General features: G+C 65.6%; 3 protein-coding genes across 5 annotated transcripts; 1 reads left to right on the top strand and 2 right to left on the bottom strand.

Annotated features, from left to right (window-relative positions):
* Positions 1-1,546: 1,546 nt before the first annotated feature.
* Positions 1,547-10,571, top strand: SORT1 (sortilin 1). Its single transcript, XM_030465627.1, is given in 21 exon segments — positions 1,547-1,744; positions 3,114-3,173; positions 3,391-3,464; positions 3,872-3,974; positions 4,072-4,236; positions 4,693-4,766; positions 4,903-4,952; positions 5,189-5,319; positions 5,412-5,556; positions 5,757-5,912; positions 6,015-6,049; positions 6,051-6,122; positions 6,546-6,648; positions 6,741-6,909; positions 7,658-7,848; positions 8,160-8,349; positions 8,430-8,546; positions 8,668-8,776; positions 8,977-9,098; positions 9,236-9,356; positions 9,463-10,571. Coding segments are annotated over 21 exon segments (2,382 nt in total). The 5' UTR covers positions 1,547-1,564; the 3' UTR covers positions 9,478-10,571.
* Positions 10,572-11,254: 683 nt separating this feature from the next.
* LOC115599696 (copine-5-like) lies at positions 11,255-20,793 on the bottom strand. Its single transcript, XM_030465321.1, has 21 exons — positions 20,705-20,793; positions 19,097-19,137; positions 18,591-18,637; positions 17,906-18,009; positions 17,566-17,605; positions 17,394-17,470; positions 17,063-17,122; positions 16,899-16,962; positions 16,552-16,655; positions 16,007-16,111; positions 15,242-15,283; positions 15,078-15,153; positions 14,507-14,560; positions 14,366-14,427; positions 14,019-14,065; positions 13,728-13,909; positions 12,807-12,934; positions 12,623-12,725; positions 12,379-12,436; positions 11,963-12,036; positions 11,255-11,449 (listed from the first exon to the last, which is right to left on the bottom strand). Exons 1-21 carry the CDS (start codon positions 20,791-20,793, stop codon positions 11,255-11,257), a joined length of 1,752 nt encoding a protein of 583 aa, XP_030321181.1.
* A 1,407-nt stretch (positions 20,794-22,200) lies between these two features.
* Positions 22,201-24,039, bottom strand: PPIL1 (peptidylprolyl isomerase like 1). 3 transcript variants are annotated; one of them, XM_030465643.1, is made up of 5 exons: positions 23,938-24,039; positions 23,405-23,559; positions 23,263-23,331; positions 22,962-23,110; positions 22,388-22,479 (listed from the first exon to the last, which is right to left on the bottom strand). In XM_030465643.1, the coding sequence occupies exons 1-5, from the start codon at positions 23,991-23,993 to the stop codon at positions 22,417-22,419; spliced, it is 492 nt and encodes a 163-aa protein (XP_030321503.1). In that variant the 5' UTR covers positions 23,994-24,039; the 3' UTR covers positions 22,388-22,416. The 3 variants fall into 3 exon arrangements, with proteins under 3 accessions (XP_030321502.1, XP_030321504.1, XP_030321503.1); XM_030465642.1 differs by lacking the exon at positions 22,962-23,110 and having other exon boundaries at positions 22,201-22,479; XM_030465644.1 differs by lacking the exon at positions 22,962-23,110 and having other exon boundaries at positions 22,201-22,479; positions 23,931-24,012.
* Between the last annotated feature and the right edge of the window lie 138 nt (positions 24,040-24,177).

Below are 24,177 nucleotides of genomic sequence, written 5' to 3' on the forward strand. Positions count from 1 at the left end.
GATAAGGAACCCGGGGCAGGGGTGGGTGTGGGAACTCGCTTGTCCTGCTCATCCAGCAGCCCAGGATGATGTCCCAGGCACTTCCCGTGGCCACTCTCAGGGCGTGTGTCCCTTCATCCCTAACACACCCCAAACCTTCGGTCACTCCTGGTTCTGTCTCCCTCGGGAAGGACTCCCCAGGCTCTGCCCCCCGCCCCACGCAGGCACCGGCTGCTCCGCGGCTTCTTTGTGTCTGAAAAAAAACCCCCAACACAACAGACCTCACAAAAAGCTGATTCTTCCCGACGTGGCAGCGGCAGAAAATGTTCTTTTATGCCCTGTCCTCGGCCCAGGGGTTGGTGCTGGCAGCGTCACATGAGAGGGCTGCTGAAAATCGCGGCTTTGTGCTGCCCGTCCCGTCCCGTCCCGCTTGGCGAGGGCCGGGGCTGAGCCCTGGTGGGACACCGGGTCCTGGGGGGGCAGGGGGGGACAGTCCCCTCTGTGCCACCCTGGCTGCTCGGGGCCATCCCCTTCCCTCGTTTCTTGGGGTTCTCCTGGCAATGCCACTCAGGCGGCTCGGCCCAGAACTGCGTGTGATGGTTTTGGTTTTTTACCTCCTAACTTGGGTTTTTGGGTTTTTTTAGGGGAGGGGGAAGGCTGAGACAGCAATCAGCGGTAATTCCCTTTTTACAGAGGGAAAAATGGGAGAGGAAGAGCCCCAGGCTGAAGATACCGGGGCAGGGACCTCCCAGTCCCCTTCTCCGCTATCCCCACCCGGAGCTGGGGGGCCCTTTCATGGCATTAGGGGTGCAGAGCCCACCCCAACCCCCCCTCCCGGGGTGGTGTTTGGTGCCCCGTGTTTTGCACGAACGCTCCCGCGGGGACAGGGCTTGTGCAACCTGGGTGGAACCGGTACCGGGCACGGAAACACCCGGGGCTGCCTGTGCCAACCCACGGGACTCTGTGGGGAGGGGGCTTCGGGGACACGCTCTGCTGTCCCGTGTCCCCCCCTCCCCTGCCAGCTCTGACCCCCAAACCAGGGGCTAAGCCCCCACAAGCAGTCTCAGCCTCCCAGGGCTGCCACCTCCCACCCTCCCCAGCCCGGGACCCTCTTTCCGGGGGGTCCTTCCTGGCTGGGGGGTCCCCGCGCACGTGGGATGAATGGGCTGGCGGTGGGCTTGGCGCGCCCCCCGCTCCCCGCGGCTTCAGCCAATCAGAAAATCGCCGTTCGGTAATCCCCGCCAATCAGGGGCTTGTCGCTAGGTAGATTAGAGAGCGGGGGTCAAACGGGAGAGGGGCGGGCTCCCGCCGATGGTGCAAGAGCCTTCAGCCAATCATAGGAGGAGAAGGAAGGTGATTGACACAGCCAAGGGCTAATCAGAAGGCGAGGGGCGAGGGGGCGCGTCTCGGCCACGAGTGACGTCTTCTTCAGCCAACCACGGCGCGGGGGCGCGGCGCGGGGGGCAGGACTGTGGCCGTCGCGGACCAATAGGAGTCTGGGGCGGGAGCTGCGGGCCGGGCGCGGGCGGCGGCCGCAGTCGCCATGGGGCCGGTCCGGGCGGCGGGGCTGGCGCTGGGTCTGGCGATGGCCCTGGGGGCGGTGGTGGGGAACGGGACAGCGCGGGAGCGGCACCGGGACCAGCAGCACCGGCACCGGGACCAACGGCACCGGCACCCCCGCGGGGGGGGGTTGGAGGCGGCGGGAGGAGAGGCCTGCGGCGGCCTCCGAGGGTTCCCGGCTGCCCTCGGCAACAACACGCACCAGGTGAGGGGGCGAGAGGGACAGCGAGGGACTGAGAGTGAGAGAGAGGCTGAGAGAGTGAGAGTGAGTGACAGAGTGACAGGCAGAGTGACTGGGTGACTGAGAGAGTGACAGACAGACAGACAGACTGACAGAGTGACAGACTGGGTGACTGACTCCGGAGAAAGGGATCACAGACACCGCTCCCTCTCCCCGAGCTACCGGGGATCCTCGCCTGGGCTGCGGCAGCCGGACAGGCGGACAGACAGGCGGACAGACAGGCGGACAGACAGGCGGACAGACAGGCGGACAGACAGCCGGACAGGCGGACAGACAGCCGGACAGGCGGACAGACAGCCGGACAGGCGGACAGCCATTCCCCGGGACGGGCGGACAGATCCCTCCATCCCCTGGCACAGACAGACAGCCGGCACGGCACTGCCCGCCGGGACTGACAGACGGGGGGGCACAGAGGGTGCCAGGGGAGCCCCTGCTGCAGGGGGAGGACAGAGGGACAGATGGACAGACGGACAGACGGACAGACAGACAGACGGACAGACAGACAGACGGACAGGCGGACAGAGAGCGGGGCGGACACGGAGCCCCCTCAGCCCCATCCCCGCACAGCGGGACGGGCACGTCGGGGTGTCCTGACCCGGCTGCGGGGTGAACATTAACACCGCGGGGGGAGGGGAGGAGCGATCCGCGCCGGGACCGCTGGACCGGGGCCACCACTGGCCCAGGGCCACCCCTGCGCCCGGCGGCCAACCCAGGGACAGCCCAGTGCCAACCCAGTGCCAACCCAGTTCTAGCCCGGTGCCAGCTGACTGCCAGTCCTCTGCTAGCACAACGCCAGCCCAGTTCCAGCCCGGCTCCAGCCCAGTTCCAGCCCAGTTCCAGCCCGGCTCCAGCCCAGTGCCATTCCAGTGCCATTCCAGTTCCACCAGTCCCGGCACTGGACCTGCCCAAGTTACCTTCCACTTTTTCCTGGTCTTTTACCCCCTAAGGAGATGTCCCCCCCGAGTGTCCCCTGACACCCCAAAGTGTCGTGATCCCCCCGTGTGTCCCCAACCCCCCCTGTGTTCCCTGAACCTCCCTGTGTGTCTTAACCCCCTCAAGTGTCCCTTAATGCCCCAGTACGTCCCCAGCCCCCACTGTATGTCCCCACGTGTCCCCGTCCCTCCCCCCCATGAGTGTTCCCACTGGGGGGATCCCAGTTCAGTGGGGGATGTCACAGAGTGTCCCTTCCTTCCCCCGTGGGGACAGGTTGGTGTCACCCCCCAGGTGGGTGGTAGGGGAAGACACTGGGACCCTGGTGTCCCCGGGAGGGGGTGGGGGTCCGGTGCTTGTGACCCCCCCCATGTAATTGTCCTTCTGCCACCTCTGCCCTCAGTATGTCTTCGATGACCTCAGCGGCTCCGTGTCACTGTCCTGGGTGGGCGACGGCACCGGGGTAAGCACTGGGGGGGCCCCCACCCCCCACCCTCCCCAGAGCAGCTGCAGTCCCCTTGGGGAATGGGGGGCACAGCAGTGACCCCCTCCTGTGCCCGGGGGGGGATGGTGGCATGGGGAGGGGACAGCCCTTCTTTTGTGGGGGGGTGTGACTGTCCCCACAGGAGTGGGGTTGGTCCCAGAGCAGGGGCTGTGACACTGCCTGTCCCCCCCCCCAGGTCATCCTCGTCCTGACAACGTTCCAGGTCCCTTTGGTCATCATGAGCTTTGGGCAGTCCAAGCTCTACCGCAGGTGAGACCCCCCCAGACTCCCCCCCAGACTTCAGGAACCCCCCCAGGGGGAGCTGGGGGGGGACAGGGACATTCTGTCTGAGGTCCCTGACCAGTTCATCTCTTACATGAAGGACTGGGACATCCTGGACTCTCAGGGGTGACAGTTTTCCCCCCAGTCCTGGCTGGGGGTTGTGGTGTCTACTTAAAGCCCCCCCCTCAGCTGAGATGGGGGGGTGCACCCCCCCCCAAAAAAAAAAAAAAAGGACTTTATCTGGGGGTGACCCTGTCCTTGTCCCCAAACCCAGGGACACCCAAGTGCATGCAAGGGGGGGGCTGTGCTGGCAGAAGGGGGGGGACACAGCAGGCTGGAGGGTGGCCCCCCCCCACTTTCTCAAGACCCCCCCTTGCTTCCCCCCCTCCCTCCAGTGAGGATTATGGGAAAACCTTCACGGACATCACCCCCCTGATCAACAACACCTTCATCCGCACCGAGTTCGGGATGGCCATCAGCCCCGACAGCTCCGGGAAGGTACAGGCACCCCCGGGAGCTTTAACCCCTCCAGAATCGGAGGGCTGAGGGGGGCCACATCTAACCCACCCCCCCATTTCCCTTCCGTGCCCCCCAGGTTATCCTCACCGGGGATGTTTCTGGGGGCAGCCGTGGGGGGAGGATCTTCCGCTCCTCCGATTTCGCCAAAAACTTCATCCAGACCGAGCTGCCCTTCCACCCCCTGCTGCAGATCTCCTACCACCCCCAGCACTCCCACTGCCTCCTGGCCCTCAGCACCGAGGTGGGGGGGCCACTGGGGGGGGGGTGGGCAGGATGAGACCCTCTTCTGGGGAGGGGGGGTGGGCAAGAAGTCCTGGTGGTGATTCCTGAGGGATCAGCTGGGTGGGGGTGGGGGTGGGGTGGTCTGGGGGACAATTTCCATCCCTAGGGTTGGGGAGAGGCTTTTTTTGGGGGGGGAGGGGGGGGAGAGGCTTCTTTTGAGGGGTAGCTTGGTTTTTTTGTTGGGAGGCAACTTTATTTTTGGGGAGGGTCAAAAGGTCCTGGTGGTGATTCCTGAAAGATCAGCTGGGTGGGGGGTGGGATGGTTTGAGGGGGGATTTGCTGCACTAAATTGAATTAAAAAGAAGGGGTTTTGGGGGGGAGGCTTTTTTGAGTTGTGGTTTTTTTTTGGAGGGGAGCAACTTTATTCTTTTCTAGGGGGAGGGGTTTGACCATAACCAACCTCTGGTTCTTCCAGAATGGTCTCTGGCTCTCCAAGGACTTTGGGGAGACGTGGGAGGAGATCCACAAAGCTGTCTGCCTGGCCAAGTGGTGAGTGTGTACCCACTTTTGGGGGGCAGAAAAGATTTTTTAGGGGGGAGGGTGGTGATATTGACAACCTGAGGAGGGGGGGAACACACCTCAGAGCTTCTTTTGGTTCTCCTCCCCCAATTTTTCTCTTCCCCAGGGGTGCAGGTGACACCATCTTCTTCACCACTTACTTGAACAACTCTTGTAGTAAGTCCTTGATCTTGGGGTCCCTGGCACTTGGGGGTCTCTGGGGATCTGTAGGGTGGGGGAGTCCTTTTGGGGAGGGGGGGGGGGGATCCCCTCCTTAGACATCTTGGTGGCATCATCATCACCCAGCCTGGGGACTTCTTGAGACGTTTGGGGGTACACACACAGCCTCAGTGAGAGCTAATGAGGGTGGTGGCATCTCCCAGCTTGTTGATCCCCCATCCTCTCTCCCCAAGAAGCTGATCTGGGGTTCCTGGAGCTGAAGAAAACCCCAGACCTGGGCAAAACCTTCAAGGTCATCGCCACCAAGATTTATTCCTTCGGTTTGGGCGGCCGCTTTCTTTTTGCCTCCGTGATGACAGAGAAGGTCCTTGTGCCCCCCCTGCCCCCAACTCCCCGTGGTGGTTTGTCCCTTTCCCCATCAGGAGGACAAGGGGTGACCGTGTCTTGGCTCCTCAGGGTACCACCAGGAGGATCCACGTCTCCCTTGACCAAGGGGAGTCCTGGAACATGGCCCAGCTCCCCTCCGTGGGCCACGAGCAGTTTTACTCCATCCTGGCTGCCAACGACGACCTGGTGTTCATGCACGTGGATGAGCCAGGTGGTGAGTGATGCAGGGGACAAGGGACACCTCCTGGGGACAACCAGAAACCTCTCCTGCAGCAAACCAACCCCGTTCTCACCACACTTTTGTGGCACTTGGGCTGGGAGGGGGGGAGTTTGGTTTCCTGTTTCTGTGGTGGCCTGGTGGGAGCAGCTCAGCTTCCCCCTTGTCACTGCTGTCCCCATGTCCCCTCTGTGCAGACACGGGCTTCGGCACCATCTACACCTCGGATGACCGTGGCATTGTCTACTCCAAGTCCTTGGAACGTCACCTCTACACCACCACGGGGGGGGAGACTGACTTCACCAACGTCACCTCCCTGCGGGGCGTCTACATCACCAGCGTCCTCTCCGAAGGTTGGGTGGCTCCACCTGTGTCCCCCACCCAAAACTGGGGCTGTGCCCCACCCGGGATGGTGTCCTCCTGACCCACCCTGGCTCTTCCTCCCCCCCCTTCAGACAACTCCATCCAGTCTGTCATCACCTTTGACCAGGGGGGGGCAATGGGTGCCCCTGCGCAGACCCAAGAACACCTCCTGTGACTCCACTGCCCGCAGCAAGGACAAGGTGGGGCCGTGTCCCCTGGGGGGGACCAGGGACCTTTGTCCTCTGGAGCCTCTGGGCAGAGCCAAGGGGGGACAAGGGGAAAGGGAATCCAACGACAGGGATGCTGTGGGGGCCACTGTGGGGCTCTGGGTGGCACTATGAGGCTGTGGGTCACCCTGGGGGGCTGTGGGTCACCCTGGGGGGCTGTGGGTCACACCGTGGGCTGTGGGTCACCCTGTGGGCTGTGGGTCACACTGTGGGGCCATGGGTGGCACCATGAGGCTGAGTTACACCGTGGGGCAGTGGGTCACACTGTGGGGCTGTGGGTCACACTGTGGGGCAGTGGGTCACACCATGGGTCTCCCTGGGAATCCCTGAGCAGGCCAGGGGTCTCAGGGTGGGTGTGTGCCCCCCGGCTCCTGGACGTGTGTCCCCCCCCTGCAGTGCAGCCTCCACATCCACGCCTCCTACAGCATCTCCCAGAAGCTCAATGTCCCCATGGCCCCACTCTCTGAGCCCAACGCCGTTGGCATCGTCATCGCCCACGGTACCGACCCCGGGGTGGGCTCTGGGGGGGTGGGGACAGCCTGGCTGTGTGTCCCCCCTCCCTCTCACAAAATGCCTCTTGTCCCCCTGCAGGGAGCACGGGGGGGGCCATCTCGGTGATGAGCCCCGATGTCTACATCTCGGATGATGGGGGCTACACCTGGGCACGGATGCTGCAGGGTCCCCACCACTACGCCATCCTCGACTCGGGGGGGCTCCTGGTGGCCATCGAGCACACCAACCAGCCCATCAGTGTCCTCCAGTGGGTCACCAGGGGAAAAGAGGGGGTGGTGGGAGAAAAGAAGGGGTGGGGAGGACTGGGGGGTTGCAATGGTGCTGATCAGAGAATCAGAGAGTGGGGGGGTTGGAAGGGACCTCTGGAGCTCATCCAGTCCAACCCCTGCACAGCAGCATCACCCAGGAACACATCCAGGGGGGTGGGAAAGGCTCCAGAGAAGGAGACTCCAGAACCTCTCTGGGCAGCCTGGGCCAGGGCTCCCTCACCCTCACCCTCCAGAAGTTTCTCCTCATGTTGAGGAGGAGCTTCCTGTGTTCTCCCTTCACCCCAGGATTCCTTGTCCTATTCCTGGCACCACTGGGAAGAGATTGGGCTCCTCCTCTTGCCCCCCACCCCTCAGATCTTTACAGACAGTCACAGATCCCCTCTCAGCCCCGGGGCTCTCACTCTTTCTTCCCAGCAGAGATGCTCAGGTCCCTTTCTCACCCTCCCAGCTCTCCCTTGGCCTCTCTCCAGTAGATCCCAGTCTCTCCTGAACTGGGGAGCTCCAGACTGGATCCAGTATCCCAGGTGTGGTCTCCCCAGGGCAGAGCAGAGGGGGAGGGAACCTCCCTGGATCTGCTGCACACACTTTGCCTGATGCCCCCCAGGCCACCACTGGCCCCTGGGCCACCAGGACACATTCCTGGCCCCTGGAGTTTCCTGTGGAGCTCCATGGAGCTGTCTCCCAGCATGGTGTCCCCCTGGTGCTGACGCTGTCCCCCCCTGGCAGGTTCTCTACAGATGAGGGGCAGTGCTGGCACTCCTATGTCTTTGCTTCTCAACCCATCTTCTTCACGGGGTTGGCCTCGGAGCCGGGTGCCCGTGCCATGACTGTCAGCATCTGGGGCTTCCATGTCACCTTCCTGTCCCGACAGTGGGTGTCCTACACCATCGACTTCAGCCAGCTGCTCAGCAGGACCTGTGAGTGGGGACAGAGGGGACAGCCACAGGGGGGGGCAGCCAAGGGTGGGGACAGTCATGGATGAGAGCAACCAGGGGATGGGGACAAAGAGGAGGGGGTAAACAGGGATGTGGGGACAGCCAGGTGTCCCCAAGGTCCCCTTGCTGGCCATGGCAGTGTCATCTCTGGGGACCTCTCATTGCCCATGTCATTGTCACCCTCGGGGACCCCTCGGTGGCCGTTCTGGTGCCGTCCCCGTGGTTTCCCCCTGGGCCACGGCCATGATGATCCCCGGGGGCCCCTCAGTGACTGAGCCCTCTGTCCTTGCCAGGTGAGGACAAGGACTACACCATCTGGCTGGCTCACTCCAGCGATCCCAGTGCTCCCAGTGACGGCTGCATACTGGGCTACAAGGAGCAGTACCGGCGGCTCCGCAAATCCTCCGTCTGCCGCAACGGCCGCGACTACGCTGTCACCAAGCAGCCCTCTGTCTGCCCCTGCACCCTCCAGGATTTCCTCTGGTACCTTCCCCCCTTCCCCTCTTCGTTTTGTCCCTGTTTTTGGGCTGGTTGTCACCTTCCTCCTCCCCTTCCTCCTGCAGTGATTTCGGGTACTACCGCCCCGAGAATCAGTCGGTGTGCGTGGAGCAGCCGGAGCTGAAGGGCCACGATCTGGAGTTCTGCCTCTACGGCCGCCAGGAGCTGCTCAAAACCAGCGGGTAAAGCCCAGACAGATCCTCCCAATCCCTGGGGACTCCCTCAGCCACCCCACGGGGGACACATCCCGGGAGTGGGACTGTCCCCAAGTGTCACCTCCCTCCCCCCCTCCCCAATCGGCAGCTATCGGAAAATCCCCGGGGACAAATGTTCTGGCGGGGAGAGCCCCAGCAGGGAGGAGAAGGACATGAAGAAGAAGTGCACCAGCAATGTCCTCAACCCCAGCCAGCTGGTAGGTGACACCGACACCGGGTCACAGCTCCGCCTCTGCCCCCGGAGCCACCTGGTGACAACCCAGCCCCTGTGGGGACACGGTGGCTCTTCACCCCCAGGATAGCCCAGGGCATCGTGTGGGTCGGGGGGGCTGGTTGGGTTTGGGGGGCCCATTGATGACCCCCCCTCAATTCCAGCCACCTCCTGGTGTCCCCACAGGCCGCGTCCCCCAGCTCCACACCCCCCAGCTCCACCCCCATCGTCCTGGCCGTGGTGGCCGTGCTCTTCCTCACCTCCATCCTCGGCGTCCTCCTGGTCAAGAAATACGTCTGTGGGGGCCGGTGAGGGGCTGTGCTCCCCCCCTCCCCAAAACACCCCCCAGGGGCTGACGCTGCCCTGGAGCAGTTCCAGAGGGTCCCTAGGGTGGGGTAGGGTTGGGGACAAGCCGGTGACACGCGTGTCCCCCCCCCAATTCCAGGTTCCTGGTCCATCGTTACTCCGTGCTGCGGCAGCACGAGGCCAACGGCACCGAGGGGATGGACCCCCCCGAGCCCGGCTCTGCCCCCCCCAAACTGGGCTATCATGACGACTCTGATGAGGTGGGTGCTGGGGGGGCACCCCCTGTGTGTGCCCCCCTCCTCCAGTGACTCCGTTTGGGGGCTGGGGAGGGGGTGGCAGTGGCTGATGTCCCCTCTCTCCCCACAGGACCTCCTGGAGTAGCTGCCCCCATGCCGGGGATGCTGCAGCCCCCTCCGATGTGCAGGCAGGGACCCCCCCGCGACAACAGGGACCCCCCCGTGCAGGCAGGGCCCCCCCGTGAAGGCAGCCCCCCCACTATGCAGGCGGGGACCCTGATGCAGCAGGAGCCCCCCTGCTCAGGCAGGGCCCCCCCCACACCTCTGCCGGAGGGGAGGGAGGGGGATTTGCTGCGGGGGGGGCACACACAGGGTTGAACTTAACTCCATTTTAATCCCTTCCTTCCAGCAGGGGGGGGGCTTTTATTTCCCCCCTTTCTGGGCTGCTTTAAAGAGCAGCCCCCCCCAACCCCCCTGACTCTGACAGCAGCATCAACCCCCAGGTGTTGGGGACCCCCCCCTTGAGGTGGGGGGGGGGGAAATGGGGGGGGCAGCAGCACCCAGCCCCCTGCCTATTTCTTCTCCAAAGCAATACAAACCCAGCTGTCAGCCCCCCCACCCCGTGCCCCCCAAATTGGGGGGGTCCACATGGGGTAATGCCCCCCACTGTTTCTCCCCCCCACGGTGTCCCCCCCCTTGGGCCGAGGGAAATGCAGCAATAATGAATTAAAGCTTGAAGCCTTGTGCAAGGGGTTGGGAGGGGGGGGCTCAGCTCTGGGCCCCCCCCCCAAGCTGGCAGTGGCGCAGGTAGGATGGGGGGGCTGCTCTCAGCTCTCCCCCCCCCTCTCCCCCCACACTCTCCCTGCAGTTTCAGTACCCTAATACTGGAAATCTTTTTTTTTTTTTTTGGGGGGGGGGCTGCACCCCCCAGCACCCCCTGATCTCACCCCGGGGGGTGGGAGGTTTAAGTGACCCCTCCCCCACAACCAGGGTGTGGGGGGGCTTTGCCTGACACCCCCCCAGCTGGGTGCCTGGGACAGGGGTGCAGGAGGAGGGGGTGCAGCCCCTCCCACGTGACCCCCCCTCCCCCAGGCCCCCCCTATCGCGATATGGCCGTGCTGTCGTGACACATGGCTTCTGCTGTTGTCCCCCCAAACCCTGGCACGTCCCATAGTCCCCTCCCTCTGGGGACGGGGGGGGCACATCCCTGGCCCCCCCTTGCATGTGCTTCAGCATCCCTGGGGACAAGGACAGTGTCACCCCCCCAGCAAAAAGCCATAGAGAGCCCTGACCCCCCCTGTCCCCCCCCGGGTCAGACTGGGGGCAGGGGGCTGTAAATACCCTGGCTGGGATGGGGGGAGCTGGGGGGGGGCAACTTTGTACTGGGATTTTTCTGTATATTTGCAATATTTGGGGGATTAGGAATAAAGGTGGAATGGAGCCGGGGGGCCTGAGCTGGGGGGGGGACACAGACACACGGGGGGGGGTAATTAAAGCCACGATCGTTTATTGTGGTTGGAGGGCACAACCCCCCCACGGACACAGAGGGGACATGGGGGGGGGGTGGCACAGGGACTGTCCCTGCCAGTAGAAAAGTCAAAGGGGGGGGGACACACACAAAAAAGGAGCTGAGACCCCCCCGGAAGCTGCTGGAGGACACGGGGTGGGGGGCTGGGGACCCCCTGATCCTTTGGGGGTTTTTTGGGGGTGGGGGACAGGACAGGACCCCCAGCAGTGGTGGGGGGGGCTGGCTGGGGGTGATGGTGCCATCTGGGGGGGTCAGCACAGCCAAGGACACTCAGGGAGTGACAGTGACAGTGACATCCCCCCTGAGACCCCCACGGGGGAGGTTTGGGGGGGGGGTGTCCCTGTCAGGGTCCTGCTGCCCATTGAGAAGGGCAATGGGGGGGACACGGGGGCCATCAGGGCGGGGGGGTCCCGGGGGGCTCGGGGCTGGGGGGGACAGTGGAAGGGGGTCCCTGCCGAGGTTTGATGCCCCGGGATTTCATGTAGGAGATGAACTGCTCGGGGATCTCGGCCAGGACGTCCCGGGCCAGCCGGGCCATGCTGAGCACCGCGCTGCTGCCACCCGAGACGTAGTCACGGAAAGGGACAAACTGCGGGGGGAGGGGACACGGGGGGACTGGGGTGGGCCCGGTCACCCCTGGGGCAAAGGGGGTGGTGTGGCCCCAGGTCCCCCGTGTGTCCCCACACCCCATGATGTGTCCCCACAGCCCCGTGTCCCCCGTGTGTCCTCGTGTCCCCCCACCCCACAATGTGTCCCCAGTCTTGCTGTGTCACCCCGTGGCCTGATGTGTCTCCACACGCTGCTGTGTGCCCAGGTCCTCAGTGTATCCCAGGGTGTCCCAGGATGTCCCCAGGTCCTCAGGATGTCCCCATGTCCTGGTGCACCCCCCCTCGCACTGTCCCCTGCCATCCCTGATGTCCCCATGTGTCCCCACACCCCTGCTCCATGCACCCCCACATCCTGAGCCTCAGTGCCCCCCCCTTGTCCCAGTCCATCCCATCACCCCCCATACTGGTACCCAGCAGCAATGGGGCCGATTTGAGGTGCCCCCCCGCCCCAATGCCGTTATGGGGGGGGGGTCCCCAATCCCGGGGGGTGGTACCTGCACGATGTCCCTCTCTGCCACCTTCCCCCGGGAGGAGATGCGGATGTCATCCCCATCCAGCTCCACCATGGCTGGGGGGGGGGACAGTGGCATTGGGGGGGGGAGGGGAGGGGAATGTCCCCCCTCTGTCCCCCCCCAAACCCAGCAGTCCCCAAGCCCTGGCTCATTAATTACCAGGGGAGGTTTAATTAAATTTCTCTGGCCACTGCAGGCAGAGCAGCTGCTGCCTTGTGGGGGGGGGGGGCTGCCTCTGAGTTTTCCCCCCAAAAAATCACAGCCGGGGGGGCTCATTCAGCCCTCCCCAATCCCCCCTCTCACCCCCACCCCGCTGAGCCCCAACAAATTCCAACTCATCTCCCCTGATCCCCCGGGGGACACACAGGGAACCCCCCCCCAGCTCCCCACAACCTTACCATCAAACTCGGCCTGGCCGACCCCCACGATGATGATGGACATGGGGAGCTTGGCAGCCTGTGGGGGGGGCACCGAATTTAACGGGTGCAGCCCCCCCAGGGTCCCACTGACAAACCTCACCTGCTCCTTGCACCCCAACATCTGGGTGCCCTCCCTACCCCATGCTGAGACCTGTTGGCCACTGCCCCCCCCCAGATGTCTCAGAGCACCCCAAGTCCCCCCCCGTGTCCCCCCGGCACTGACGTTGACGATGGCCTCCTTGGTCTGCGCCATGTCGGAGATGACCCCGTCGGTGATGATGAGGAGCACGAAGTACTGGGACCCATCCAGCACCTCTGCTGCCGAGCTGGGGACAGGACAGCGTGAGGGACACCCGAGGGTACGGGGGGGACACAGACACACGGGGGGAGGGCTGGGACCCCCTTACCGGGCGACGTGGTTGACCACAGGGGCGAAGTTGGTGGGGCCGTAGAGCTGGACGCGGCGCAGGCTGCGGTGATAAGCGTCCAGCACCCCCTGGATCCCACTGCAGGCAGGGTTGGAAACGTCCCCGTTCTGCAGAGGGACACCCGTGGGGAGGTGACAGAGAGGAGGGGGTGACAGACCCAATGCCACCGAGTCACAGAACCACCAGGGAAGGACAAGAATCCATGGGTTTGGAGAAGATTGTGAAGGGTGCTGAGTCCAACCCCCCCCAGCACTGTCCAGGCCACCCCCACCCCATGTCCCTCATCCCCACATCCCCAGGGGTTTCTCTGAAACCCCTCCAGGGATGATGGGGACTCCAGCCCTGCCCTGGGCAGCCTGGGCCAGGCCCTGACAACCCTTTCCAGGCAGAAATTCTTCCCCAGCTCCAACCTAAACCTCCCCTGGCACCACTTGAGTTGTGCCAAAAGTTCCTCTTGTCCCATCCCTTGTTCCTTGGGAGCAGAGCCCGACCCCCCCTGGCTCCAACCTCCTCTCAGGGGGTTGCACAGAGCCACAAGGTCTCCCCTCAGCCTCCTCTGCTCCAGGATCAGCACCCCCAGGGCCCTCACAACTTCTCCAGACCCTTCCCCAGCTCCGTTGCCCTTCTCTGGGCACTCTCCATCTGCTCTATGTCCCTTTTCTGACCCAAAACTGACCTCAGGATTTGGGGAGCACCCTCAGCAGTGCCCAGCACAGGGGGACAACCCCTGCCCTGCTCCTGGTGGCCACGCTGTCACTGTCACCAGCCAGGATGCTGGTGGCCATCTCAGCCCCCTGAGCCCCCATTGTCACCTCCCTCTCCTGTCCCAGGAGGCACTTTCTGCCCAGCCCCCCCTTATCCCGTGGGACCCCCGCCCATCCCCACAGGACACAACCTCACCAGTGGGAACTCGTGGGAGACGCGGCCGTCGGGGGGGATTTTGGCACCGAATCCGAGGGCCGGGAACATTTTGTCGCTGTCGTAGTCCTGGATGATCTCCCCCACGGCCTTCAGGGCCATGGCGTAGGCGTTGAGCTGGTAGGGGCTCAGGTAGTGCAGGGATGTGGACTGGGAGGGGTTCCCTGGGGGGGGCTCAGTCAGGACACATCCACCCCCCCATCCCCCCCGGGGCTTTGCTGAGCCCCCAACCCCTGAGGTGACACCGGGGGTCACCCCCCCACCCCCCCTCACCATTGGAGGCGGTGAAGTCGATGGCCACCGTGAAGTTGATTTGGGTCCTGGAGGGGTAAAGGGGTTTTGGGGTGCTGGGGGGCTGTGCCCCACGGGGATGGGGGGGCAGCAGCCTCCTCTCCGGGCCACAGACCCGGGGGTAGCTCCCACCCCCCTCCCCCGCTATTCCAGTGCCCCCTTGGAATGTCCCAGTGCCCCCCCCAGTGCCCCCCCGTGTCCCAGAACTCCCCATTCCCATCCCTGTGCCTCCTCACACCCCCCATTCCCACCCCAGTGGGGTGTGGGGTCACCTCACCCAGCACCCAGATGGGGAAACTGAGGCACGTGTGTTCCCCCTCTCCACTCACCCTCCCCTGATGTAATCCAGGAAGGTGTGGTCGGACTCCACGGCAAAGGACAGCAGTGTCACCTGCGGGGGACACGGGGCTGAGCCAGGGGACAGGGGCTGTGACCCCCCCGTGTCCCCCTCAATCCCCCCCCGTCCTCACCGTCCCCGAGTTCAGATATTTCTTCTTCTTCAGCTTCTTCCTGGGGTTCACCACCTGGGGGTGTGGGGGGTGGGGGGTGTTGCCCCCCAGGGGACACACAGCACCCCGGGGTGCAGGGGTGGCACCCGAAACCCCAGGGTGGGTGTAGGGGTGGGACCACAACACCCCAGGGGGGGCTGTGACACCCCGGGGTGCAGGATGGGGACCCCGAGGAGACAGCGAGGGGTGCAGCACCGGCACCCCAGGAACTGCAAAGCCCGGGGGTACGGGAGGGGGCAGAGACACCCAGGGGTGCAGGATGGGGACCCTGACACCCAGGGGTGCTGCAGAGGCACCCGTGGGACTGTGGCACCCGTGGGACTGTGACACCCGTGGGACTGTGACACCCGTGGGACTGTGGCACCCGTGGGACTGTGACACCCGTGGGACTGTGGCACCCGTGGGACTGTGACACCCGTGGGACTGTGGCACCCGTGGGACTGTGGCACCTGTGGGACTGTGGCACCCGTGGGACTGTGACACCCGTGGGACTGTGGCACCCGTGGGTGCAGCTGTGCCCCCCCCCACTCACCTCGTAGACGTTGAACTGACTTTGTCCCCGTGCCAGCTCCCGGTAGCTGGTGGTGAACTCCCCGATGAAGTCGTGGCTGGGGGGTGGGGGGGGACATGTCACCCCACGGGGGGTGGGGACAGGGACAGGTGTGGGGGGGATCCCCAGGGCCGCCCCCGCCTCACCTGCCATCGCGGTCCCAGTCGTACACCTCCACTTTGATGCCTCTGCAAGGACACAGGGGGGGTCACAGCCACCTCCCCTCCCCCAGACCCCCGGAGCCACCCATGGCACCCGCTCCCCGTGGGGTTGGTTTGGTGCCTCCCTCCCTCCTCCTCCTCCTCCTCCTCCTCCTCCTCCTCCTCCTCAGCTTTTTGGTGGGGATATTTTTATCACCGTTTCCATAGCAACGTCCAAGACGGGGCCAAGCGTGGCGCCGTGCTGGGTGTGCCAGGACCCGCAGCTGGTGACACCAGTCCTGGGGGGACACCCCCTGCCCCGCCGAGGGGACAGCTCTGTGGTGGTGATGAAACCCATTGCCCAGATGGGTAAACTGAGGCACACGGAGTGGGATGCTGGAGGGCTCGGCTGGAGCCACCCCAGAGATGGGGCTGGGAAGAGGGTACAGAGTGCCTCCCCAGGGGTACCACAGAGATGGGGATGGGTGCAGCACGATCAGTCTGGGGCAACCACAGAGATGGGAGCGAGCAGAGGGTGCAGAGTGGCATCCCTGGAGGACCAAACAGATGGGGGTGGCAAAAGGGGGCAGAGCAGCAACCCCCGGGGGTACCATAGAGATGAGGGTGGCAAGAGGGTGTAGAGTGTCCCCCCGTTGGGGGTTACCATGGAGACGGGGGAGGGAAGAGCATGCAGAGCAGCTCCTGGGGGGACCATAGAGACGGGGGTGGGCAGAGGGTGCAGAGTGTCCCCGGGGGGGTCCCGGTGCTCACCGGTCGTGGTCCCCGTTGCACAGGGCCCGCACGGGGATGTTGAACGCCTGCCAGACGGGGTTCAGCGTGTGCCTCACCACCTCTGTCTTGTGGCAGATGGTGAAGCTGGGGGGGCACAGACACAACACAACGGGGGTCACCCCCTGACGGTGACACCCCCCACCCCGGCACCCCCGAGACAGCTGTGGGAGACCCCCACCCCAAGCCACCCTCCGGGGTGCCCCATGGTGCCATGGGAGGGGTCACTGTGGGGTTTTGGGGGGGGGGGTGTCACTGTGGGATTTTTTTGGGGGGTCACTGTGGGATTTTGGGGGGGATCATTGTGGTTCAGGGGGGTCACTGTGGGGTTTTCTGGGGGGGTCACGGGTTTTTTTGGGGGTCACTGTGAGACTTTTTTGGGGGGGGTCACTGTGGGGTTTTTTGGGGGGTCACGAGTTTTTTGGGGGGGTCACTGTGGGGTTTTTGGGGGGGTCACAGGTTTTTTTGGGGGTCACTGTGAGGTTTTTGGGGGGGGTCACTGTGGGGTTTTCGGGGGGGTCTCTCACGTCCCATCCTCGTTGCTGCGGTAGAAGACCAGGAAGGGGTCGGATTTCCCAAAGAAATCCTTCTTGTCCAGTTTGTTGGCACAGAACTGCAGCGTGGCCACGTCCTGCGGGGGGGGACAGGGACAACCCGGGGGGGGGGTCACACACCCTGCACCCCCCCTGGGGACATCAGGGTGCAGGACTGGGGGGTGAGGGTGCCAGGACCACTGGGACACCCCATGGGGTCATCCCTGACCCTCCTCTTCCTCACCCCAAAGGGTGCAGCGGGGGGGGGGGGTGTCTCAGCTGCCCCCCCCCCATGGCACTGGGGTGTCCCCAAGCTGTCCCCTCCCATCCCCAGGGCTCACCCTACAGTTGTCCAGCTCTTCGGCGAGGAGGATGATGGTGCCACACTTCTTCCCGGGAATTTCCCTGCCCGGGGGGGGGTGGGGAGGGGGTGGGGTGAGCCAAGGGGGAGGGGGTGACACGGGGACCAAGGTGTCACCCCCCCGCTGGACACCCCAAATCTCACCCGTTGGAGATGGCTGGAGTGGGTCTCCTGCCCCGGGCATGCATGGTGACCGTCCCCATCCTGCTGGGACACAGCCAGGGGTGACACGGGGGACACCCACCCCCTCAAAAAAAACCCCAAAACTGACCCCCCACCCTCCCCCCATGGGGAAACTGAGGCAGGGACTGAGGGAGGGGAGGCAGAGCTGCCAGCACCGGGGGCTGCTCTCCATCCCAGACACCCCAGTGAGGCCCCGGGCACCCCGGGAGGAGGGGGACATGGGGACAGCCAGCCCTGTGCGGGGCCCTCCCTGGGGAAACTGAGGCACGGGGGGGGTCGGGGAGGGGCTCACGTTAAGGGTTTCTCCAGGCGGCCACCGGCTGAGCCCAGGATCTCGCCCAGGGTGCAAAAGGCTTGGCCCAGGAAATCCTGCAGAACCACCGTGTCACCGCGGGATGTCCCTGCCCGGTCCCGGTCCCCTGGCTCGGGGGAGGGGGCGACAGTGGGGACACCCCCGCGCTTACGTGCTTGGAGAGGTCGGAGCTCTTGGAGTCCACATCGTACCTGGGGACAGAGGGGACGTGGGAGAGGCAGAGGGGATGAGGTGGCCGTGGGGACCGGGATGGGGACAGGGATGGGGACAGGGATGGGATGGAGGTGGGATGGGGACCGGGACAGGGACCGGGACAGTGGTGGCAGCGGAATGGCGACAGAATAGGGAGAGGGAGAGGGACAGGGACAAGGAAGGTCCCGGGACAGGGACAGATTCCAGCACCCGCCTGGAACCCCCGGGCTGAGCACTGGGGACCGCGGTGACAGGAGGGGACAGCAAGGGGACAGGGCTGGGGACACGGGGACACTCACAGGTCAAAGCGCAGGTTCTGCTTCTCCTCGAAGACGTAGTCGAGGACGAATTTGCGCAGGAAATCGGGGTTGAGGGAGTTGTCAATGACCTCGGTCCGACCAAACTGGGGACAGGGGACAGCGGGGGGCATGGGAGCACTGGGACGCCAAGGGATGTGGGGACACAGGGACGCAGAGATGGGACAGCTCGGGGACACAGGATACCGCGATTTGGGGACAGGAGGGGGGCACAAGGTGGGCGTGGGAACATGGCCATAGGCACATGGGGACCCCGGGGGGGCAAGGGGACCACATGGGGGGGATGGAAGACGATTGGAGGGGGGGGGATGGGGACACTGGGGGGGGCGGGATGGGGACAGTGGGAGGGGGGGGACATGTGGCGCAGGTGGTGACGCGGGGGGGGGCGGGAGGGGACACAGGGCCAGGCACGGCGGGCACAGGTGTCCCTTTGTCATGGGGCGGGGGGGTGGCGCTGGCCCGGCCCCTGCCCGCTCGTTCCGGCCGCGGCCCCACAATTAAGCAGCGGTTAATTACAGGGCGGGCGGCTGGGGCGGGACGGGTCACCCCCGAGGGTGTCCCCAAGTGTCCCCTCCTTGGGCACAGACAGTGCCTGCGGGGCTGGCAGAGCGATGATTGCCCCCCCCCCCCCCCCCCCCCGTGTCCGTCTGTCCGTCCGGGCTCTCACCTCCCGCCACTGCCGGCACCCGGGGCGCTGGGTGTACAGCACACAGACTGGGGGAGGGGGGGGGATGCAGGGGGGGGTCAGCACCTGACACCCCCTGGAAACCCCCCCGGACACCCCCCGGACAACCCCAGGACCCTGGGACAACCCAGACCCCCCCAGCACCCACCCTGGACAGGCTGGGGACTCCCGCGGACTCCCTTCTCAGATCCCCCCCGGACCCCCCCCACACCCACCCTGTGCAGGCCGGGACCCCCACGGACACCCCCAGACACCCCCCGGGTCCCCTTGGGGCCCCCCCAAACCCCCTGAATATTCCCTGGACACCTCCTGGACCCCCGGGAATCCCTGGGCCCACCCCTGGGCCCCCTAGAAAACCCATGGACACCCCCCCGGAGACCCCCTGGACCCTCCAGATACCCCTCAGTTGCCCCTGGACGCCCCGGGACTCCCCGGGACTCCCCCAGACACCTCCTGGACCCCCCCCGAGCCCCCCGGCCCCTGCTCACGTGGGTCCGATTTGGAGAAGGTGTCCTTGTCCAGGAGCTGCCTGGGGGCACGGGGGGGGGTGTGGTGTGTGCAGGGTCACGCGTGTCCCGTGACGTGTGTCAGGGTGTGCACACGCGTGTCAGGGTGTGCACAGCCATGTGCTGGTGTTGCACACATATGGCGTGCACATGTATGTTAAGGCATGCACACACGTGTCAGGGCGTGCAGAGATGTGTGCACACACATGTTGGTTTGCACACGCGTGTCAGGATGTGCACACACGTTGGTCTGCACACACGTGTCAGGATTGCACACACATGGTTTGCACACACGTGTCAGGATGTGCACACACGTTGGTTTGCACACACGTGTCAGGATGTGCACACACGTTGGTCTGCACACACGTGTCAGGATTGCACACACATGTTGATCTGCACACACGTGTCAGGATGTGCACACACGTTGGTTTGCACACACGTGTCAGGATTGCACACACATGTTGATCTGCACACACGTGTCAGGATTGCACACACATGGTTTGCACACACGTATGTGCCCTGTGCACAGCCACACGTGCCCCGTGCCACACACAGACGTGCACAGACAGGGGGGGTGTTCAGGGCCATGCGCCCCCCTCCTCCCCACATCCCGCCCCCCACACGTCCCCCCCCTCCATGTCGCCCCCTCCCATGTCCCCCCTCTCCCCACATCCCTCCCCTCCCCGTATCCCCCCCCCATTCCCATGTCCCCCCCCCCGAGCTGTGTCCCTCCGGGTGGGGGGCACGGCCCGAGGACACCCACCCCCCTCCCTCACCATGGCTGGGGACCCAGGGACCCCCCCAGCACCCCCCAGCTTGTGGGGAGAGGAGGGGGCTGGTTGGGGGTGAGGGTTCATCCCCCCCCCAGCCCCCTGTTTGGGCCCCCACCCCCCCGGGCTGGCACCTGCGTTAGGGGATGGCACCGCGGGGGCAGGGTCCCCCCATAGCCCTCCCCCCCGGAACACAGGCACCCCCTGGGCGCCCACCCCCTCCAGTGCCTCCCAGTGCTCCCCACATCTTCCCCAGTGCCTCCCAGTGTCCCCCCAGTGTCCCCCACATTCTCCCCAGCGCCCCCCACTCCACCCAGTGCCTCCCCAGTGCGTTCCAGTGCCCACCCTATCCCCCCAGTGCCTCCCAGAGCCCCCCACATCCTTCCCAGTGCCTCCCAGTGCCCCCGCTGCCTCCCAGTGCCCCCCACGTTCCCGGCGACCCCACCCCCCCGCGACCCCCCCACTCCCTCCCAGTACCCATACCCGCGGTACCCCTGGCTCTCCCAGTACCTCCCAGTATCCTATGACGCCAAACGCCTCCTGTTCCCAGTGCTTCCCAGTGCTCCCCGTTCCCCCAGCACCCGACAACGCTGGCTGTCCCCGCTCTCCCAGTGCTTCCCAGTGCCTCCCAGTACCCTAACACGCCAACGGCCCCCGCTCCCCAAATCATCCCAGTGCCTCCCAGTATCCTATAACACAGATGGCCCCCACTCCCCAGTGCCTCCCAGCACCCTATCAAGCACCAACTCCCCGGTGCCGCCCAGTACATCCCAGTACATCCCAGTGCCTCCCAGCGCTCCCTGTGCCCGAGCCCCGGTACCTGCACGACACCGTCACCTCCACCCGGGTTGCCGGGACGGGGCCGGGTCCAGGTCCGGTACCCGGTTCGGGGGGATCCAGGCCCGCCATGTCCCGGGCTTCGCCGCTGCCCCGCTCCGGACGCCCCCGCGCCCGCCCCGCCACCGGCACCGCTACCGAGATCGGCTCCGCCCCGGTACCGCCCCCGGTACCGCTCGGGGCTCCCGGCACCGGTCCCGCACCGAGGGGCTGCCCCGGTGTTTCCTACGGCACCGCCCCCGGGGACCCCAGTACCTCCCCCGAACCGCCCCCAGTACCGCCCCCGGGCCCCGAGATTGTTCCCGGTATCAGCCCCGGACCCCCGGTACCACCCCCGGTTCCACCCCCGGTACCAACTCCCGGTACCTCCCCGGGGCTGTGGGCCCCCACCCTGCCCCCTCAGCAGAGCTCCCAGTCCCCCCAGTCCTCCCAGTATACTTTTAGCGAGACCCCCTCCCCTCCCAGTGCCCCCTCAGCCTCATGACCTGCAGACCCAGTATTCCCAGTGCCCCCCAGTAGCTCCCAGTGTCACCCCGGCATCATCGCCAGTTTCACCCACTGGTTCCCAGTCTTGTCCCTGGTCCTGCTCTGGTTCCTCCCAGTCGTCCCAGTCCAACCCCTAGCACTCCCAGTGCCTTGGCCGTGGGGATGGGAGCACTGGGACAAGATGTGGGGCTGGACTGGGGGCACTGGGCAGACTGGGAGCTGAGCCCCCCCGGGGGTTACTGTGGGTCCTACAAAACCAGTAAAGGGCCCCTGGGGGGGGACTCTGTGTGGTGGCACTGGGACCCCCGGGTCTGGGGACAGTCTGGGGGTCCCCAAGGACTCTGCCCCCCCCAGGCTTGTGGCAGCTCCGTGTCCCCAGGGCTGGGGGAGGTGACACCCTGCAGGTCCCTTCTGGGGTGGGACACCCACACAGGGTGGGGACAAATCCCCCACCACCCCCCCAAAAATCTCACCAGGGATCACCACGGATGGCCACCCCCACGGACTGTCACCCCCCGACTGTCACCCCCAGACTGTCACCCCCACGGACTGTCACCCCCACGGACTGTCACCCCCCGACTCTCACCCCCAGACTGTCACCCCCACGGACTGTCACCCCCAGACTGTCACCACCACCAGGGACTGTGACAGCCATGGACTGTCACCACCAGAGACTGCCACCACCACCCTGGGTGGTCATTGCCATGGATGGTCACCACCATGGACTGTGACAAACATCATGGACTGTCACCCCCAGACTGTCACCCCACGGACTGTCACCCCCAGACTGTCATCCCCCCAGAATGTCACCCCACACACACTGTCACCCCCACAGACTGTCACCCCCATGGATGATGATCACCATGGATGGCCACCCCTAAGCTGTCACCCCCACACTGTCACCACCCCCAGGGACTGTCACCACCCCCCCAGGCTGTCACCCCCAGGCTGTCACCCCCAGGCTGTCCCCCCCTGTCTCCGGTCACCACTGAGTCACCACCAGTGTCCTTTTATTCCCGCACAGCTGCAGCGGGGTGTCCCGGGGTGTCCCCTATCCCGAGGGATAGGCCTTGATGATCTTGACGTCGTCGATGGGTCTGTCCTGGGCGTTGGTCTCCACCATGGCCAAGCGGCCCAGGACCCCCAGGCCCTGGCAGACCCTCCCGAAGATGCTGTGCTTCCCGTCCAGCCACTGCGCGGGGGCCAGGGTCAGGAAAAACTGACTGCCATTGGTGTCCGGGCCGGCGTTGGCCATGGCCAGGATGCCTGCACCTGGAGAGGGAGGGAGGGGACAGCGCTGGGGGGACGGGGTGGGGGGACAGGTGGGGTGGGTGGGGTGGGGGTGGGGGGATGGGATGGGGGGATGGGATGGGATGGGATGGGATGGGATGGGATGGGATGGATGGGGTGGATGGGATGGGATAGGGGTGGGGGGATGGGATGGATGGGGGGATGGATGGAGACCCCCGGGAGCTGCCCTGGGGGGCTCTGACCTCAAATAATGGGATCTGTGGGACCCCTGAGGTCTGGGCAGCACGGAGGACGTGGCAGCCCCTGGGGGGTGTCCTGGGGGACACACGGCCCCGTGGCCCTGGCAAGGGGGGGGACGTGTCACCCTGAGGGTGGGGGTCTTGGGGGAGATGTCACCTTGCTGATGGGGACACGGGAATTTGCGGGAGGGGTTTGAGAGGCCCCCGTGTCACCCCATGGCCAAGGGGGGCCACCAGGAGTCCGGGGGACACAGGAGACACTACCTCACAGCCAAGGAACACACCCCGTGTCCCGTGTCCTGGTAACGTGAGGGACAGGTCACCCCACGGATGGGCTGTGTCACCCCACGGATGGGCAGTGTCACCCCACGGATGGGCAGTGTCACCCCACAGTGACCAGGAGGACACGTCACCTGCATGCCAGGGACACGGGGGACACCAAACACCCCCCCAGGGTCCTGCTGGAGGTGCCACACCACGGGTGGGGTCCTGAGGGACACCTGGGCCGTGCCACCCCTCGGGGGGTGGGGTGGGGGTGTCCCTGTCCCCTCGGGGAGGGACTCACCCGTGAACTTCAGCTCAGGGTGCAGCTCATCCTCAAACTGCTTCCCATAGATGGAGGCACCGCCGCGGCCTGGGGAGGGGGACGGGGGGGTCACGGGGGTGTGGGGGACCCCCCGATCCCCGGGGGGGGTGTCGGGTCTCACCGGTGCCGGTGGGGTCACCCCCCTGGACCATGAAGTCCTTGATGACCCGGTGGAACTTGGTGCCGTTGTAGTAACCCCGGCGGGAAAGCTCCGCGAAGTTCCGGCAGGTCCGGGGGGCGTGGAGCCAGTAGAGCTCCAGAACCAGGGGACCCATCCTGGGGGGACAGGGGGCGACACACGGGGGGGTCACACATCGAGGGGGGCACAAGGGGGGGTACCGGGGGGGGGGTTACAGCCCGGGGGTCACCACACGCCCCCCGTGAGCCGAGAACGGACACGGGGATGAGGAGGGGGGGAGACCGGGGGGCGATGGGGGCACCGGGTGAGGGGGAGCGGGGGCTGCTCGGTACCGGGGGGGAACCGGGGGCTGCAAGGGACCGGAGCGGGACCCAGGGGACGGAGCGGGAGGTGCCCGGTACCGACAGGAGGGGGGGGGGATAGCGGGATCGGTGCCCGCGCGGTGCTGCCGGCGCCGGGGTTCGGTGCCGGGGTTCGGTGCCGGGGTTCGGTCCCGGGGTGTCCCCACCCCTTACGTGGTCTCCATGGAGACGGTGGGCGGCTGCCAGGACTCGGGCGGCACGGCGGCCATCTTGGCGCGGCGGCGGAAGGACCCGGACACCGGAGGGCGCTTCCGGGGACACGCCCCCCCGCGCCGGCGGCAACCAATAGGGGAGCGCGGCGGGGCGGGGCGGGGCCTAAAGGGAGCAGAGCCAATCGGCGCTGCCGGCTGTGGTGACGCGGGAGGGGGAATTCGAACGAGGCCACGCCCCCTG

Source organism: Calypte anna, chromosome 26, assembly GCF_003957555.1.
Source record: "Calypte anna isolate BGI_N300 chromosome 26, bCalAnn1_v1.p, whole genome shotgun sequence".
In the NCBI taxonomy this organism is placed as follows: Eukaryota; Metazoa; Chordata; class Aves; order Apodiformes; family Trochilidae; genus Calypte; species Calypte anna.

Coding starts and splice junctions, on each gene's coding strand:
- LOC115599696 (XM_030465321.1), bottom strand. CDS start 20,793: ATGGCGGGCCTGGATCCCCCCGAACCGGGTACCGGACCTGGACCCGGC. Junction 16,963..17,062: donor ACTCCAGCCATCTCCAACGG/GTGAGATTTGGG, acceptor CCCCCCGGGCAG/GGAAATTCCCGGGAAGAAGT. Junction 11,450..11,962: donor CAGAGAGGGACATCGTGCAG/GTACCACCCCCC, acceptor CTCCCCCCGCAG/TTTGTCCCTTTCCGTGACTA.
- PPIL1 (XM_030465642.1), bottom strand. CDS start 23,993: ATGGCCGCCGTGCCGCCCGAGTCCTGGCAGCCGCCCACCGTCTCCATG. Junction 23,560..23,937: donor ACCGTCTCCATGGAGACCAC/GTAAGGGGTGGG, acceptor CTGTCCCCCCAG/GATGGGTCCCCTGGTTCTGG. Junction 22,480..23,262: donor CCCTGAGCTGAAGTTCACGG/GTGAGTCCCTCC, acceptor CTCCCTCTCCAG/GTGCAGGCATCCTGGCCATG.